This window comes from Pezoporus flaviventris, unplaced genomic scaffold (assembly GCF_033815535.1).
Source record: "Pezoporus flaviventris isolate CSIRO_AGI_PZ_B2104156 unplaced genomic scaffold, CSIRO_AGI_Pfla_v1 ptg000045l, whole genome shotgun sequence".
In the NCBI taxonomy this organism is placed as follows: Eukaryota; Metazoa; Chordata; class Aves; order Psittaciformes; family Psittacidae; genus Pezoporus; species Pezoporus flaviventris.
Genome location: NW_026892593.1, coordinates 8,467,601 through 8,485,427, shown reverse-complemented (window position 1 = coordinate 8,485,427; position 17,827 = coordinate 8,467,601). Strand labels below are relative to the sequence as shown.

The 17,827-nt window shown below is 42.0% G+C and overlaps 1 protein-coding gene across 2 annotated transcripts in view; it reads left to right on the top strand.

The window, feature by feature from the left end:
• Positions 1-605: 605 nt before the first annotated feature.
• PTPN12 (protein tyrosine phosphatase non-receptor type 12) overlaps positions 606-17,827 on the top strand; it is a 71,815-nt gene continuing 54,593 nt past the window's right edge. The window contains exon 1 of one of the 2 annotated variants that reach the window (XM_061467343.1): positions 606-944. In XM_061467343.1, coding sequence (XP_061323327.1) covers positions 846-944 — 99 coding nt within the window. In that variant the 5' untranslated portion in view covers positions 606-845. The remainder of the gene's footprint in view (positions 945-17,827) is intronic. The other variant, XM_061467344.1, reaches the window with a different exon arrangement.

The following is a 17,827-nucleotide window of genomic DNA, read 5'->3' as shown; positions in this document are numbered from 1 at the left end:
GGTCACCGTCACCACTGGGACCCCTGGGCTCTTTCCACGGCTTCCGGCTTCCCAACCCGGGCAGGAACCCCCTTTCCTCCCGGCATTTCAGCGCTTCGTCAGGAGGCGACGGCCCCTCTCCCGCTATGGACGGCAGAGCACGGGGAACGCAGCGCTGCCGCGGGTACAGGTCCCGACACGCCGCAGCGCCGGCCGCTGTCTCCTGGCCGCGGAGTTGTATGCACCCACCGCACCCCACTGTACTCCGATCAGGGGAAACCGCACCCCGCTCCGCTCACTCTTCCCTTCCTCTTTCCCACCCCCCCCCCCTTCCAAGTGGTCCCTTCCAGAGCTCCATTCAGCGCCCTTCGGAAAGTCCCATCCGTGGGAAACGGGAGGGGCTGGCGCACCGGGGCGATTGCCCCTCGAGGCGGGGTTAGCCGGTGATTGGCGTGTGCGGCATCCACTAGGACGAGGCGTCCGTCAGAGGAGCCAATGGGCGGGAAGCGGCGAAGGGCCGGCTCCTGCGGAGGGGCGGGCGTAGGAAGCGGTGCCGGAGCGGGAGTCGCGCCTGCGCGGGGGTAGGAGGTGGGGACTTCGTCGTGTCCCTGTGTCGGCGGCGGCGTCCAGGGAGGGTCGGGCAGAGGGAGGGGAGGATGGAGCGGGCGGGCGAGCGGCTGTGAGCGGGGTGGGGAGCGGTGCCGCGCCTGCAGGCCGCGGGGCAGGCCCGGGGGGGTGAGAGAGGCGAGGCAGGGGAAAGCAGCCGGGTGCCGGGCTCGTGTGGCGGAGGGGACTCAAGGCGAGGAGCGGGCAGGCGGGCGGCCGGAGCTAGGGCTCCCGCTCCGCAGGGCGGCCGGCGGGGCAGGATGAGCCAGGAGGAGATCCTGAGGAAATTCATTAAGCGAGTCCAGGCCATGAAGGACACGGACCACAATGGGGAGGACAACTTCGCCAGCGACTTCATGGTGAGGGGCGGCGGCGCGGGGCGGGCGGGCAGGCAGGGCTCCTGCCTGCCCTCGGGGCGGTGGGGGTCCTAGGTGCCGGGCTGCCCCGCGGGCCCTTCGCCATCCCCTGCAAGCACGGGCGCGCCGGAGGAAGCGCCGCTTCCCTGGGAGTGACCTGCTATTGTGTGCCCCCAGAGCTCGGCCGGCTCCCCCGTGCCCCCCGCCACTTTTTGAGCTCGGCGGATGGCGGGGGGGGGGGGAAGTGGCTGCCTTATTTTACCCTTCTTCCTGCCCCATCCCCGGGGAAGGTTTGTGACCGCAGCCCCTGGCTCTCCCGCCCTTCTCTGCCCCGGAGGAGGTGGTAGGTGATCGGCTGCTGGAAAATAAATGGGAGCCCCCCTCCGCTCATTCCTTCGCTGAGCAGATAAAGGGGACAGAGCGGCTCGGGGGTTGGGAGGGGGGCTGTTAGCGCTTCCTCTGCCTCACAGCCCCTCTTCTCGCGGGGTTGTCATCTGGAGATAATGGGACACTCCTTTCCCCCTTTATCTACCCCTGTAGTCGCCTGCTTGAGATTGCTCTTTCCGAGGAGATGTGTTAAATGTACTGAATAGTCCTGGAGGAATATTCATCTTCCCTTCCCCAACATCTCCCTTCGCTCCCCATCCCCCACCGCAGCCCTGCCTGTATCCCTCGTCCTTTCTTCCTTCCAGATCAGTTCACCGTCAGCCTTTGGTTAACGTGTGTGCTCGGGGGAAGAATTTATTGGAGAATTATCCATTTTCCTCGTTTATTTTAGCTGTTTAATCGGGCTGTTAAAATGTTTGAGAAGATTTATCTTTTGAATAGATGGCTTGAGCTGTGAGCAATAATGTTGATTGGGCAGATGCCTCTGGCACTTTTCAATATTGTTTAAATACTTAATACCAAAATACAGTTTGACCCACAGAAGAGCTGAAGATGAGTGGGGTTAGCCATCTCCATATGCGCGTATCTTTGTAGCTTGTTTTATTATCCAGTGGTGTTTGGGATTAACTCCCCATCCTTAGCCATTTAAGCTGTCAAGTCTTTGCCAGTGGTCTGGGAACAAAAATAAATCTCGATGTAAATGTCGCATCGGGGATTGTCTGAAATGTGGGGAGGAGGCCGCGGATGTTGCGCAAGGCAGAGGGGCGTTGGAAGCGCTGGCAGGTCCAGGGGTGGAAGAGGAAGTGGACTTTGGGAAGTAACGAGTTCATCCAGGGTGGGGTGGGAGCCCGTGGGAAATCGGCCACGCTCTTTGGGCAGGATTTTGCAAATACTGAAAGTATGCTGGTGAAACATCTGAGCATGTGGGAAAGGAAGAGAGAAATATGTAGGATGAAGGATGGCGCTGGAGCAATAGGCCGCTTCTAAATCTGTTTTGCCAAATAGGATATCTTCACACAAGATTTTAAACGTTGCAGACTTTGACAGGACCATTTCATTAAGTGATAGTTTTAGTAATATAATTGCTATTAAACACAAATTGACGTCTTGTACTGATGAGTCTGGCTTGTTCATGTGCTTTACAGAAAGGGTGGCCTGGACTAGTGCAAAATGCAGGGTTTTTTTTAATGGCTTTTATGTTAAATACTTTATACTAGATCTCTGAACCCACTTCTCCCATTTCATGCCTGATAAGTAGCCTCATGGTTTAGCTTTGTTCTAGTTGAATGATATACTGTAGTTTTGTCTTCCTTCTAAGTAGTGGCACCTCTGTATGGAAAAATAGCTTTTGTTTCAATGTCTGTATTTGACAGCATGTTGTTTCTATAGTCAGTAAGCTTTCCCATTGCTTTCACAGGGCAGCTAGGAAAGAGAATGCTGCTAAAAATGGGAAAATAGGATTGTAGGAACTAGTTGGCAAGGCATTTTGGGAGAAAGATGTGTTACCTGAAACAGTGTTAAATGCTTTGGGAAGAGTCATGTCCAGAATTTCTTTTGTCCTCTTAACCTTTTTATTACAAACTTTAATTTTTTATTTTTGTATAAATTCTAGGAAAAGCAGGAAAGCAGAGTGCTGATCTATGGCCTTAATGCTCACCTTAGTCTCAACCTTTGCCTTTTTAGTAAAACAGGTATGGGTTAATGTGGTGACAAGAAGCCAAACTACTGACATTTTAGGGTTTGTTTTTACATTATGAACATGTTGAGGTATTTTGTTTGCTTTTTTTTTTTTTGAGAGAGAGGGGAGGGGTAACATGTTAACGTGGGGGGTTTTGATTTTTATTTTTTTTTTCTTAACAGAACCATGCTTAGATCCTCTTTAAAATCATTGAAAAGGGAGAAGAAAAGAGAGGTTAAGAGGGTGAAAAGCTTCAGTATTTTGTTTTTAAGATTTATTAAAGATTATTTGGGAGGGGAGAAAGGGAGGAAGTTGTATTTTCTCATATAGGGGTAGGATGTACTGTTGCTGCTAAGCAGTGGCAGCTTTTTGTGGAATAGGAATTGCTGTTACTCATCGCTTCGTTTCCCAGTCAAGATGGAATCTAAAATAGGAACAGAATAGTGGGTGAATGCAATTGAAAACAGTTCTTTGTTTTCACATCTTTATTGCCTTTGAATGTGTTGAGTAATAAGCTTATGGAATTATATTTAGACCTTAGTGAATGAACTAAACTGCACTTGATAGGCAGGTGCCAGAGAGCACTGGGAGAGGGAGTAGAGAGGCTCCAGTTACATGCAGGTAGACTGATTAGTCTGGCTGGATGCTATTGAAAGCCCACAGTGTGATGACTAAGACTGCTATTTAATAATGCCATTGACAAGCCTGAAAATGTGTTCTGCTTGGAAGCTGAAAAGTTGATTATTCACCTTCCCTGCTGCCACTTACAAGATAAATGGTATAATCTAGGCACCAATAGCAAGTTTGTTACTGGAAATCAAGTGTATTTAATTTAAATTAGTTTGCACTGGAAAGTAAGCAGGACTTATTAGTAGATCACTTCAGAGCTATGGGCATGCACAATTGGGTTTAAATGAAGCGGAGAGTTTGAAATCAGCCTAGGCTTGTCTGTGTGTTCTGCCAGTGAGTATGTATGTATGGGTACAGGGGCAAGTGGGCTTCTTCTTAAAAAAATGTAGGTTAGGATTTTACCAGTATGGTTGCAGTATGCCCAAGAGTATACTTTTTCCTTGTTTTCTGCTGACATTGCTATTTGGGCTAAAGGAAGTAAGTATAGATTGCTTCCTATGTGTGTTTCATGTTGTATGAATGCAACCAGCATGGTCTAGATTCTGATTTTCTATAGTGAGCATGTGTCATACATCAAAAAAGGGTTGGAAGTCAAAGCTCTCTATGGAGGCAAAGAAAACAGTTTTTCTATATTCTAGATTCTAGAAAGACCTTGATGAATATTTTTTCTGATTTTTTTTTCATGTGACTTATCTACAACCAACACATTTATTTTCTTGTGCAACAGCCTCATCAAAAGCATTGAGATACTCTTGTTTTTATCGTTTGTCTGATGTACATTGTCATTGTTATAGGAGAACTGAAACAGAATGGTGTAAAGCTTTACGTTAAAAAATCAGATGCTGTAGTTCAAATGTTTTGTGGTATATGACAGTCTTGCTTAATCTTTTGAGTCATATCTTTGGGTAATCTGTTGTCATGGAACACAGAATAGCTGAAAGTGTTTGTGGTTTTTGCAATGGGTACTGTATAGGGGACCCTCAGCTGTTGTCTGGAGGTAGTGGTATAAAATGATCCTTTATCATTTGTCTTAGATGATATAGAATCATAGAATCATTAGGGTTGGAAAGGACCTTAAGATCATCTAGTTCCAACCCCCCCTGCCGTGGGCAGGGACACCTTACGCTAAACCATATCACCCAAGGCCTTGTCCAACCTGGTCTTGAACACTGCCAGGGATGGAGCATTCACAGCCTCCCTGGGCAAGCTATTCCAGTGCCTCACCACCCTAACAGGAAAGCGTTTCCTCCTTACATCCAACCTAAACTTCCCCTGTTTAAGTTTTAACCCGTTACCCCTTGTCCTATCACTACAGTCTCTAATGGAGAGTCCCTCTCCAGCATCCCTGTAGGCCCCCTTCAGATACTGGAAGGCTGCTCTGAGGTCTCCACGCAGCCTTCTCTTCTCCAGGCTGAACAGCTCCAACTTCCTCAGCCTGTCTTCATACGGGAGGTGCTCCAGTCCCCTGATCATCCTCATGGCCCTTCTCTGGACTTGTTCCAGCAGTTCCATGTCCTTTTGATGTTGAGGACACCAGAACTGCACACAATACTCCAGGTGAGGTCTCACAAGAGCAGAGTAGAAGGGCAGGATCACCTCCTTCGACCTGCTGGTCACGCTCCTTTTGATGCAGCCCAGGATACGGTTGGCTTTCTGGGCTGCAAGTGCACACTGCTGGCTCATGTTAAGTTTCTCATTGACCAACACCCCCAAGTCCTTCTCCACAGGGCTGCTCTGAATCTCTTCTCTGCCCAACCTGTAGCTGTGCTTGGGATTGCCCCAACCCAGGTGTAGGACCTTGCACTTCTCACGGTTAAACTTCATGAGGTTGGCATCAGCCCACCTCACAAGCGTGTCGAGGTCCCTCTGGATGGCATTCCTTCCCTCCAGTGTATCAACCGAACCACACAGCTTGGTGTCATCGGCAAACTTGCTGAGGGCGCACTCAATCCCACTGTCCATGTCAGTGACAAAGATGTTGAACAAGACCAGTCCCAACACCGATCCCTGAGGGACACCACTCGTTACTGGTCTCCAGCTGGACATTGAGCCATTGACCACAACTCTTTGTGTGCAGCCATCCAGCCAGTTCTTTATCCACCGAGTACTCCATCCATCAAATTGATGTCTCTCCAATTTAGAGACAAGGATGTCGTGTGGGACAGTTTTGAACGCTTTACACAAGTCCAGGTAGATGATGTCAACTGCTTTATCCCTGTCCATCAGTTCTGTAGCCCCATCATAGAAGGCCACCAAATTGGTCAGGCAGGATTTCCCCTTAGTGAAGCCATGCTGGCTGTCACTAAGCACCTTGTTGTTTTTCATGTGCCTTAGCATGCCTTCCAGGAGAATCTGCTCCAAGATTTTACCAGGCACAGAGGTGAGACTGACTGGTCTGTAATTCCCCAGGTCATCCACTTTCCCCTTCTTGAAAATGGGGGCTATATTTCCCTTTTTCCAGTCACTGGGGACCTCACCTGACTGCCATGACTTTTCAAATATGATGGCCAGTGGCTTCACAACTTCATTTGCCAGCTCCTTCAGGACCCGCGGATGGATTTCATCAGGACCCATGGACTTGTGCACGTTCAGATTTTGAAGATGGTCTCGAACCAGTTCCTCTCCTACAGTGGGCGCAAGGTCTTCATTCTCAATGAAGATGTCATGATGTCTTAGATCATCAATCTAAATAATACTGATTTTTAACAACTTTGCAAGGATTTACTAGGTACCTTTATGTGGTGTCAGATCTTGTTACACGTTTCATTCAAGAGGACACTGGTAACCAACTCAACTGAATATTGTGTATCTGTGTTCTTTTCAGTCCATCTAAGCTGGAACTCTTAGGGTTGGAGATAGTAAAGAACTCCATGTGCTGTTTTTTAAAGTATGAAGGCTGGTTTGAATGGATCATTGGCTTGAAACAGGTGAAAAGATAGTTTCTATGCTTTTTTAACCTCCTGATGGTTTTATTCTCAAAACTTTTTAAGTACTTCTACATCCTTGTGACAGATCACTGGAACAGGTTGCCCAGGGGGGTTGTGGAGTCTCCTACGTTGGAGATATTCAAGGCCCGCCTGGACAAGTTCCTGTGTGATGTACTCTAGGTTACCCTGCTCTTGCAGGAGGGTTGGACTAGATGATCTTTTGAGGTCCCTTCCAACCCTTAGGATTCTGTGATTCTGTGACACACACCAATAGATGACTTCATTGTGAGCAGTGATAGTCATCCAGGCCATTCATAAAGCTTCATTTACATATACTACATCTGGCTGGAGCAATATGACCGAATAGCAATTTTGGTAACCTTTCACTTCAGAGGCTTCTGAAATTTTTCTGAAATAATGTTCTTTAAATGTTATCCACAACTTTGAACAGCCATTCAGTTTAAATATTCCGCTTTTTTGTCCCCTCCTGAGGAAATGAGTGCTGTTCCTATTGTTTCAAAGATGCCATTCTGAATTTTCATAGAGGCAACTGAATACAACCACAAAGCTGCTGTAGTGACCCTGGGGTATAAGAACTTGCAAGCTCTGCCTGAAATTGCAGTAGCTCTTTTGGGCAAACGAAACTAAAACAAGTCAGGCAATGCTCTGGGTTGTGTCAAATAGCTTGCATGGTTATAAGTTCTGTTTGTTCAGCCTCCAAAGACAGCAATGTGTAAGTCTACTGTTTCTTATGGAGTAAAGGGTTGTGTTGGTTTTGCTGAATATTACAGAATTGTTCAGGAGGAGCAAACAGTAATCTTGACCTTGCACCTCATGACATACTACGCATACTCCTAATGATTTAAATAGCATGTCAAATTACATACTTTGCTTTTATTCTGATCTCAGTCCTACAGTACCTTTTGCTGTATATAGTTATACATATATCCAGATAGATACATAAATACCTACATACAGATGTGTCTCTTGAGACCATAGTTGTTCCACCCTAGCCCTTAATCTATAGTTCTGTAGATCTCTATATATAGAGATATGTGCATATATATATCTGGATGTATGTCTGTATACTTTTCTGCATATATGTGTGAATGATTTGAATGGTATAAATTTCTTGTTTTGGTGTGCTTATAATTTACCTCAGAACTGCAGTAAGTCAGGGTATTTTTCCTTAATGTTGTTACAGCTGAATAGAAGTTATCAGCTCTGCAAGCAGGGAAAGGTTAGTCTGAATGTCTGCTTATCTAATGTGTATACATTTGTTAATAGTAGGTGAACAAATGCCTAAGGCTTTTAAATTCATGTTAAGCCATTGATATGTAAGAAACAAATTCTATTTGATTTTCTTCACTGTTACTGTTTGAGATTTGTGTACTGCTGCAGTTCTACTGTAATATGCTTAGTACACAGGAAATATGGAAAACAGCAATGCATGTGTTAGTTTCACCTTTTTCTCAACACTGTAAGTAGTACCTTGAGTGCACATTTGTCAAACTGAAATCAGATGCTAGATGGCCTTTTTTTCCTCAGTCTTACAAAACAACCTTCATTTAGGGAGAGGCATTAGTGTTAAAGGTCAGATACGGAACTGAGTAAAGCATAAGTTAATTGGGTAGAGCAGAATCTCTTTGTGCTGTTAGGAAGTGTGGCATTTCCATCCTGGTGTTTTCCTCAGCCTGTTGTACTCCACAGTTGCTACAGTTTTGCCAGTGCAGGCTCGGATAACTCAGCTGTTTATATTTGCCCTAAATGAAGCATGGCTATGCATTTCTATTTCTGTTAACTAGCTTGTGAATGTTGCGGGGAGATTAAACTCTTTGTTTTCCTGCTTCATCTGGCAATAAACCTTGCCAATATAAACTTACCTTATGAATTATTTGTTCAAATTGAACAGTCACAATGTGTTTGTGGAAGGAGAGTGCTCTGGTATGGCTGTGGAGCTTCTGATCCAGAACTAGGAGTCCTAGAGAGTGGCTGTGTTGTTAGAGCGTTGCCCCAAGTCTCTCTACATCTTTGAGAAACAAAACTGTGTTCAGACCTAGTGCTGTTAGACAATACAAGTACAAAGGTAGTAGATTTACTAGGGAAGCTGAGAGTGCAACAGCAAGTAAGGAAAGAGTTGTAAGGGGAGAAAAACATAGTGAGGCCTGACAGACTTCATGATCATTGTTCTGGGTTGAGAGCCGTTGTTTCAAAGTATCTTTCAATACTGATGTCAGGATGTTTTAGTCACTGCTAGGTTTGTGTAGGAGAGTTACTGCCTATATCTCTGGCCTTGTTCTAGCTATTATTTGCCATCAGCTTCAGAATAAAAAAAATTCTTGCACAGCTAAAACGATAAATTAGTTTCCCAAAAGGTGCCGGATAAATACAGGTATAAATGGATGACCTAGTTTGGTTGACCTAATTTTTCCTCCTATCTATCCTTTTACAAAGTGATACTTTTAATTTTTCTTTGAAAGGTAATTTTATTGGTGGTAATTAATTTATGGAAGACTTAAAGGCAGTTTTACTCTAATGGAAGTGTCTTGTGAAAGAAAAGTCAAGAAGAATTGAATTATCAGCTGTAAAAAGTAGCAAGCTGATGTAGCCAGCTACTTCAGTGGGAGAGAAGACCTAGCTGTTATAAGAGGACTGGAGCTATGAATGATGTTGCCTCTTGGGCCAGATGTATCATTAGGAACAAAAGCAAATAAAGATACATGTTTCATTCATTCAGATTTCTAGAAGGAAGCAGCAGTAATTTTGCAGGAAATCCTACCATGATGCTTCTGATCAGCTAATTTTTTGTTTAATTTATTTTACTTCTGAGATCCCTTAGTTCAATAAAAAAAATTAATTGCCTTGTGTTAGGAATGTGCCAAGGGCAACTACATTAGTAGACTGAAAGCTGTAAGTGCTGTATGGATCAGTTGGCTTGTTCAATTTTTAATTTGCTGCTATTTGCAGAAATCCTAACCCAGTTGTTAAATGTTCATAAGCGTGTCCATATAACTTAGGATATATAATTCCTCCTCTTTAGAGGATGGGCTATGTTCTTATTTTTTTATATGTCAGAGACCAGGCCTTGATTCTTAAATATTACTGAAGCATAGAAGTTTTAATTGTATGATCTTAGCTATGAGGTTTGGTGTCTAAAGTCATGAGTTGGATATCATTAGTCTCTAAGGGGAAGTTAACTTAGTTAAAACCATATTGCTTTAAAAAATATACACAGTACTTGAATCTTACTTAGTTAAAATACTGAACTTGTGAATTTAAAACTTTTACATGAACTTCCTTGTGTAGTCTTGTAAGGAGTTGATGGCTGTTTGCTCCTCTAAAGTCAGAGTACAGTGGTGTCCTCTTGAACAAAGGCATCTCCCTGCATTTGTCTGTCCTGCTGTCTTGTCACTCTTACCGCCTCATGTGGATGACATCTGCTTTTTGTTTTTCATCTGAAAACACACAGATGTTTTGTACTCTGTGATCACAGGAAGAACAGCTTCTATGTGGATCAGTGAGATTGAGAGCAGTTCTTTCTTTGCTTCTGAAGAGGTAGATGACCATCTTTTAGCTGTGCAGCTGAGCTGCTATGGGAACAAGAGGCCAAGGCTTTCTCTTCTGGACAGCTAATAAAAGACAATCAATGAGAGGCTAATAAAAGAATGTGGTATATGAGTGGCATTGTCTCATCTTCCTGCTTTTATTGAGCTTGAACAGTTAGCACCTCTGCAGTCATTGCTATCTTTTATAGCTACTGTAGGGTCTATATCATGGATAAGAAATCCATTTCTTGTGCTGAGCTGGATGTCAGCAGCTGTTTTGACAAGTTTCTGCGTCATGCAGGTTTTGGCTGGTCTTCAGAGACCAATAGGCATGATTCCCAGCTACTTACCACATTTGAGACTTTCAGGGGGCTCTTGGTCCAGAATTCTCATATTTTTTTCCATTTTAGATTAAATAGATGTTGTCTTTCATTTATGTTACTATGGCATCGTTTTTATTCCTCTGGTAGTTCTTACAGGACACAAGCTGTCTTTGAACGACTGGGTTCCTAATTCAGAGGGTGCTTACATGGGTTTCTTGCCTTTAAGGGTTCAAGGGATTCGCCAGTGTAGATTATGCATCAAGTTGAAATGGCTGATTGCTGTGGGAACTGCACAGCTCTTGGGAAGCCTGAATGGTGTTCCACTCTGTCCTAAATGTTTCACTTCTTATGTGACTGTATTTGACTCTCCAATGCATAACCCTTGGTAGAACAGTGTCTTGTTTTCTCAAGGCACTCAGTGTTCTGATAGCGCATACTGGGTGTATCTTTCTACTTAAACAGGTTTTCTTATTGGATTAATTGGCCAGCATTTGCACAGTCTTACTGCACAAACCAGGAATTAGTTAACATAAAAAGCAGAAAACCACCAAACCAAGTCAAATGAATAGTGCACTGCAGTCAGACTGTGGATAGGTTGGGTTTGTAAGTTGATGACTAGCTGATCTCTGAGTGAGTAAAACTGATCATGGGGATGGCTCTGTGGTAAAATACTATGTCCTGCATTTTTGCAGTTCATGGCTTTATTATTTTATTGCTTTTCCACATGTAGAAAACAAGTCTTAATTCTTCCTTTATTTTCTACTTGAATCTTTGCCTTCTTGCATAGGAAGCAGAATTACAACTGGAAGCTATGCTTTCATCATTAGTTACTTACTCCCTGTTGCAGATGCTAATAAATTTATCAAATAGGTAATTGTTAATTGAAAAGAATATGGTTGTCCAGTAGGAGTACTCAAGGGAATGATTTAGCTCAAAATATAGCTGGAAAATGAAACACTATGCTGGAGGGAAGGGCATATGTAGGTTAGTTTAACTGCTTCAAAAACCTTGGAATTCCTGCAGAAATGAGTTCATTATAAATTGCCTGTGTGGCAGCACCCCTATTGCACAAAGTGCTAAAGGGAGGAAATAGTCTCTTAGATGTTGTGAGTCTCCCCAGGTAGTTTTTAGGTGTTTGACAGTTTCTTCTAAGACTTCCATTTTTAGCAGTTTATGTGGCTGCACAAAGCTGTGCTGATTTTTATTATGACCAAATTAAAACATAAAAACTAATTTTAACTCATTTCCTGTGAGGTTGCTTAAAAATAGCTGTGTATAAATGTTAATGGACATATAGGGAACTATATGTAAATGTTAATGGAGAAAAATGACTGATTTTTAGGTAGGTGGAAGGATCTTGGAACATACTTCAGGCACTCCTCACTGGAATTTATTTTAGTGAAGAAATGCATTGTTTTATATTTTTTTATTTTTTTTTTTGTCCAGAAGGGAGAAATGTAACTTAGGTTGCTTCCTTCAGCAGTTTATTGCTATGAGACTGGAACATGGGAGCTTTGCACTTAAAGCTTTGGGTATGAGTCTGGGTTTCAAACTGAATGTCCTGAAATAAGTTGTCATTAAGCTGGATGTTAAGCCATGTGGTCACTCACAAATCAATTACAACCTTTTTAGACTTTCTTTATAAACAGAAGAACTTTTCCAAAGGCTGTTCCACAGAGCTGCTGTGGGAATTGTCCTGATGATCTGTATTAATATTGCTTCAGTTGCTTCAGCTGATGCCAGATATTTTCTTCATGTTTTGATTAAGAAGATAAAATTTGAGCTTTCAGTTTTTCTTGCAGTGCAAATGCAACCTGCAAATCGTTTAGGATGTCAACTTCCTATTTTTGTGGTTCTGAAAAGAACAGGTAGAAACTTAACTCCATGAAACTCTGGCAGAGAAACCTAGTTGTATTTCTTGCAGATCACAGAAATCTGTAGCCTATTAATAAATAAATTGAGAGACCATTACCATGGGAAAAAAAATTTGTGTATCTTAAAGTCAGCAAGCTGTTGCCATAAATCCATGTGTAAACTGTGATTTCCTAAAGAAAAACAGTATTTGCTTCTAAAATACTTAGCTAATTCCGTAACCAATTCTAATATGCATTGGCCTGGATGAGAGCTTACATTTGGTAACTTATACATTGTCAAACACCATAGCATTTGAGGTGTAAAGCTATAGCAACATATCTTTCTGGCACTAGCATTAAAAAAAGCATTAGGACTGTTTAAATTGGTGATTGTGTGAAAATGAAGCCAGCATCCTGTTTGTACAGTCTTATAGCATACATAATAGGCTTCCCTTCCTGTATTCACAGAAAAAAATATTCCATGTCTGGTAAAGTGAGGCAATATGATCATCCAGTGAAGAAAGTATGTGGATATAAAAACCTCATTGATGATATTTCTGGCTCTGATGGATGAAGATAACTTCCAGACATATGAAGTGTATATCAGGCCAGGATGTCTTTAGAAGTGAAGAAAGTAGCAGTGCAGTAAAAAGGGAATTCAGTGCAGAGATGTAGTTAAATAGTGAACTGATTTACTTCTGAACAGACAGTACCTTTGAACTAGAAATGACAGTCATTTTAGTCAGGTGAATGATCTTGTAGGGTGTGTTAGGGAGTCCTTCATAGGGCTTGGGTTTTATGGGGCTGTGGTATTACTTACCACTTTTAAACCTCCAGAACTTGATCCTGAAGTTAGGAGTTTCCCAAAGCATGTACAGATAGTGTAGATTTTCAGGTGATGTTCCTTGCAAATGAGTCTTAAGACAAATGATAATAACATAGCAGATAATCTTTACTTGTAAGATGTGGGGGTGTTTTTGTGTTTCGTTTTGTGGTTTTGTTTCTTTTTCTTTCCTATTAATAGATTCTAGTGTGATGTTGGAATTTAGCTTTTGCTGGTAACAACTGAGAATGTGAAGTGTTCTGTTTATAGGGAATGCAGCTTACGAGCTTTATATGCTTGAACTGAAGATTTGTTCGGGTAGAGGTAACAACCTTTTCTCCTTCCTGTGGTAAGTCAGCTTAATGGGTACATGATTGTCATGTTGTGTGGAAAGTTAGTTACATAAAACCTTTTAATTTATAAATTAGGCTTGGGAAAACCTTCAGAAGAAAGCTGGGAACTTTGATTATGCGAAGCGTGTTGTGAATTTTAACGGTATTTGATATGCCATGGAGGAAGGATTTTTACAGAAGGTAGAAGAAACGCTTGTGTGGGCTTCCTTTTGCATTCATGCTGTCTTTTGGTTTGTCTTCAGCATGTTTGATCTAGCTTCTGGACATTGTATAAGCAAGGTACCCTTTAGGAATTCTGCATTTATGTCGGCTAGTAATGGAATCATCACTGCAAAGTGCGTAGTTTTCCGCTGGGCATAGTACTTCTGTTAGATCTTATGCAAATTGCAACATGATTTTTTTTGGTTCAACACATACCAACTCTGATCTATTTTGGATGGTTGTTCATCTTGCTCCTCTTGCTTTTTCTGTTGTGGTGTGGGTTTTCTTGTGTTATTCTTTATTCCCTCCCATTTGCTTCTGTGCTTGTGCTACCTTATCCCTGTACTGCTAGAATGATTTCCTTACATTTTTAAACCATTGGTTATTACTGGTTTTGGAAGACAGACCCCATTGCATGATGAGTGGAAAACCATGTGCATAAGTTAAGTATCTTGAACTTTGCCTTGCTTTTAAACTGGAAGCTCTTCAGAGCAACCATTAGCTTTATGCAGGTTGTTATGGTTTTAATGAACTGAAGGCAAATGATTGTCCATAGAGTAGTTTGGTACCCTTTTAAGCTGCGCAACCATTGAGTGATCGATCAGTTGTTGGGTTATAATTAACCCAACAGAAAAGAGAAGGTATATGGGTGGATTTTTTGCTGGGTTTTGTTTTAATTCAGTGATCAAAGTAGAACTACGTGGTCTGAGTCTGATCTTAAATTCAGAACAGAATAGCTTAGCTACATGTTTTGTTGGCTTTATTGTTCTTTTAAAGAGAAAGTCAAGTTTGCAAATGTTACCTAGCTCTGATAAGCAACGCTTTTCAATAAGAAAAATCTTAGAAGTGTGTTAGGTCTGCACAGCAGCGCAAGAAGCCTGGGAAGCAGGACATTGGGGCTTAACCAAACTGTTTAAAAGCCACTGCAGGGATTGAAATGGTTTCTCAAAACCGTTTTGAATATAACATGCTATTTTCTCTTGAAGTCTAGAGGCTGGCTTTTTTGATTCTCTTTAGGGATGGTTCTTTGGAAACATACAGACTGTTCCATGTGAATTTTCACGTTATGGTTTGTTCAGTTCTCATGATTAGTATATCAGGGATTGCACTGGATCAGGTAATATTGCTTATGGATCTCTCTCTTCAAAAGAGTAACTCTAGTATTGAACTGATGTGTAAGCTTGGTTATTACAGAGACTGCTGGAGAGTAAAGCCTAATTTGAGTATCTTGAAATAAATGCTGAGGCCTGGCAGCCTCAGTGCAGTCAATATTGAGAGAGAATGGCAGTACAGCTTGCACTGGGATCATGATGCAGTCTTCTAGTAAGCAGTGTACTTGATTCTTCTCACATCTGTAAGAACCACTTGCATCCTGATAAGACATTGTGATACTTCACTGCTCCTGTGAATTAATTCACTTTGGCTGTAGAGTATGTACGTCTGTATCTCGCATTTTAAAGCCAGGATTTAGCAGTGATGAGATCCTATCACTTGTCATGCAGTTACTGTCTCTTTAGAACAAATGTGTATTTCCTGTCTGGGCTTATTAGCATTAATAGCTGTTCTGGTTACCCAGTGGAATACTGATGCATAATGCTAGCAACTGGGAATGAGAAGAAGGTAGCCTTTAAGGGAAGGCACAATGCAAGGATTAAAGAAGGCATTACTTTAGAAAAATGCTACTCTGCCTTAAAGTCAAACTGCAGCAGACATTGGGTTTGAGGTTAAACTTAACTGATGTGTCGAAAATAAATTGAGATCTTTTAAAGCTATTTATTTTGTTTGGAATGCTGCCACTCATCAAAGGAAAATAAGACTGAGAAACTTGGTTTGTGTCCTGCTTATGGTGTACTTAAATAGTTCTCCGTTTAGTAAGTGTGGGGAGTTCAGTTATCTGGAAAGGGTCATTGTTTCTCACTAGTCCAAACTGCATGCAATATCTTGCCTATTTCCTAGCTAGAAATACTGCAGTATGCAGTCTTACACATCTGCAGGAATTTAGAAGTTTGGGGTTGTTTTTCTAACTAAAGATGTATCTTTTTCCGCACTGAAAAGCCAGCCAGAGTTTTCATGGCTCTTAGCAGCAGTGCAACCTGTTTCTTTCAAGTTGTTCAGTGCTTTCCCAGTTGTATAAAAAAGAAACCCACTCTGCTTGCTTTTAGCATTTCCTATTTTACTTTGTACAAATTTTAGATTCCATTTTTTGTTATCTAGCCTTTCCCAAGAGTGGCTTTGATAGATCTGAGGAAGTAACTTTGGTAATGCAACTTTCCTCATTTCCTATATTTCATCTACTTATTTTGTCATTCTGAAGAGCTGTCACTCACAGTTTCACAAACTTACATTTCCAGTATCTAAAAGTGTAAGTAAGTGTCAATTCTCCAATTTTAGATCTCTAAGTTCAGTACTCAGTAAAATGCTGTGGAGTTTAATTTGTCATGAGGGAGGTAAAAAACCCAACTTGATGCAGAAGGAAGCAGTGAAGAGTAAAAGTTAGCAGGAAGCTATTCAGGAGCTTCTTTGTGGAGATCACATTGCATTTTAGTGAGCTAAAATGGGAAGGTATTAATGGCTTATTTGTGTGCAGGTTAGCATCTCTGTGAGTATATATATTGAGCAATGTACTGAGCTGAAGGAGACAGTAAAAATGTGGAAGAAGTTCTGCTTGTGTCAGGAACTGTCACCAGTATTTTACAGTCAAACAAGGCCTGACTCTGGTCTCTGCAGGCAGTGGGCTTTGTGGTGATAATCCACCCGCTGCCTCCCTGCTTGTGTCTGCAGCTAGTCTCACCCAGGCACCTTGTTCGTTCTGTGGCTTTGCTGAAATGATTTCCGATTTTCCAGAATTAGGATGTGAACTGACCACAGCTGTAGTGTTTTCTCAGAATTCTTTGAAAATGTATCTGTGACCAGAGAAAAGAGAATTACTTCATTTAGTGTTGAGCAACTTTCCTGTTCCTAGATGGGCAAGTGTGGGCTGCAGCCAGTGTCAGTAGCAGGTTACTATGTAGACACTCCTCTGATATGAGGAAGGAATGCAATAAAGGAGATTAGTGGCTTAGAAAATAAGATGAAAGCAAATGGAGTAGAAGGCTAAGAGGTGGAAAACTTGTGCAGTGCCTAAGTGGTTTGTATGTAAAACCTCAGTATGTAAATAGCTGTATCACTGATAGTTACTATTGCCTTCAGTACAGTAAAACCTGTCCCGTTTGTCTGTAGGGGTGGGTATGAAACTGTCCTAGTGATGGTTCATTGTACCAGAAGTTGAACAGTCTTGCATTGATGAAGCAACATAGTGCATACCAAACTGAAAAAAAAACCTCTATCTACATCTTATCATGTATATCGTCAAAAATTGTTTTCCCTGTATTCCATTTGTTAGCTTCTGTAATACACAGTAAATTGAAACAGATGAATAGCAGTTTATGCGCTTAAGGTTATAGTTAGAAGGAGACTTTAAAATCTGAAGTATGCCATAGAGTTGTATCCACAGTGGCTACTTGCCTTTCCCTAGAAGACAGGAAGGCCTAGAATCAGCTTTTGCTGCTTTACCATTTTTTTTCTGATTTCTTAAAATCAGAAACTTGTGACTTTCATTAGTCCCCCAAATCCACAGGGTTTTGATGGTATCTAAATACTGAATTCTGATTTAATAATTATTAATATACCCCTAAAGAAGTGTTGCTTTGCAAAGGCTACTTGTATGCTGAGGTCATGGGTTTGTTACTTGAACATAGTAAATTAGTTGAATATTAATAATTTTAACTCTGGTGTTCAGGGGAAAAGGAAGGCTATGAATGAGTTTGTCCTAGGCTGCCTGGGAAGGATTTCCAAATGTTACAGACATTTTTAGTTCTGTTTTTTAGTGGTGTTAAAATTAGAATCTGCCACACATGATACAGTGAGTATATTCATAACTGGGAGAAAGATGAGTAGGTGAATCTACAGATTGGTTATGTTGGTGCTGAGTACACCTGCATTTGACCAACCAATAGTGTGAACATGGTGGATGAAGATATGATGGTGATCAGACCTATGGGAAACATTGCCAGAGTTGAAATTTGGCCAGGATGCTCCCTTATTGCCTGCGTTGCTGTTAAAGGACCCCTTGTTCATGAAAACTGTCAAAACAATTACCTCAAAGAGATGGACCAGCAAGCACAGTA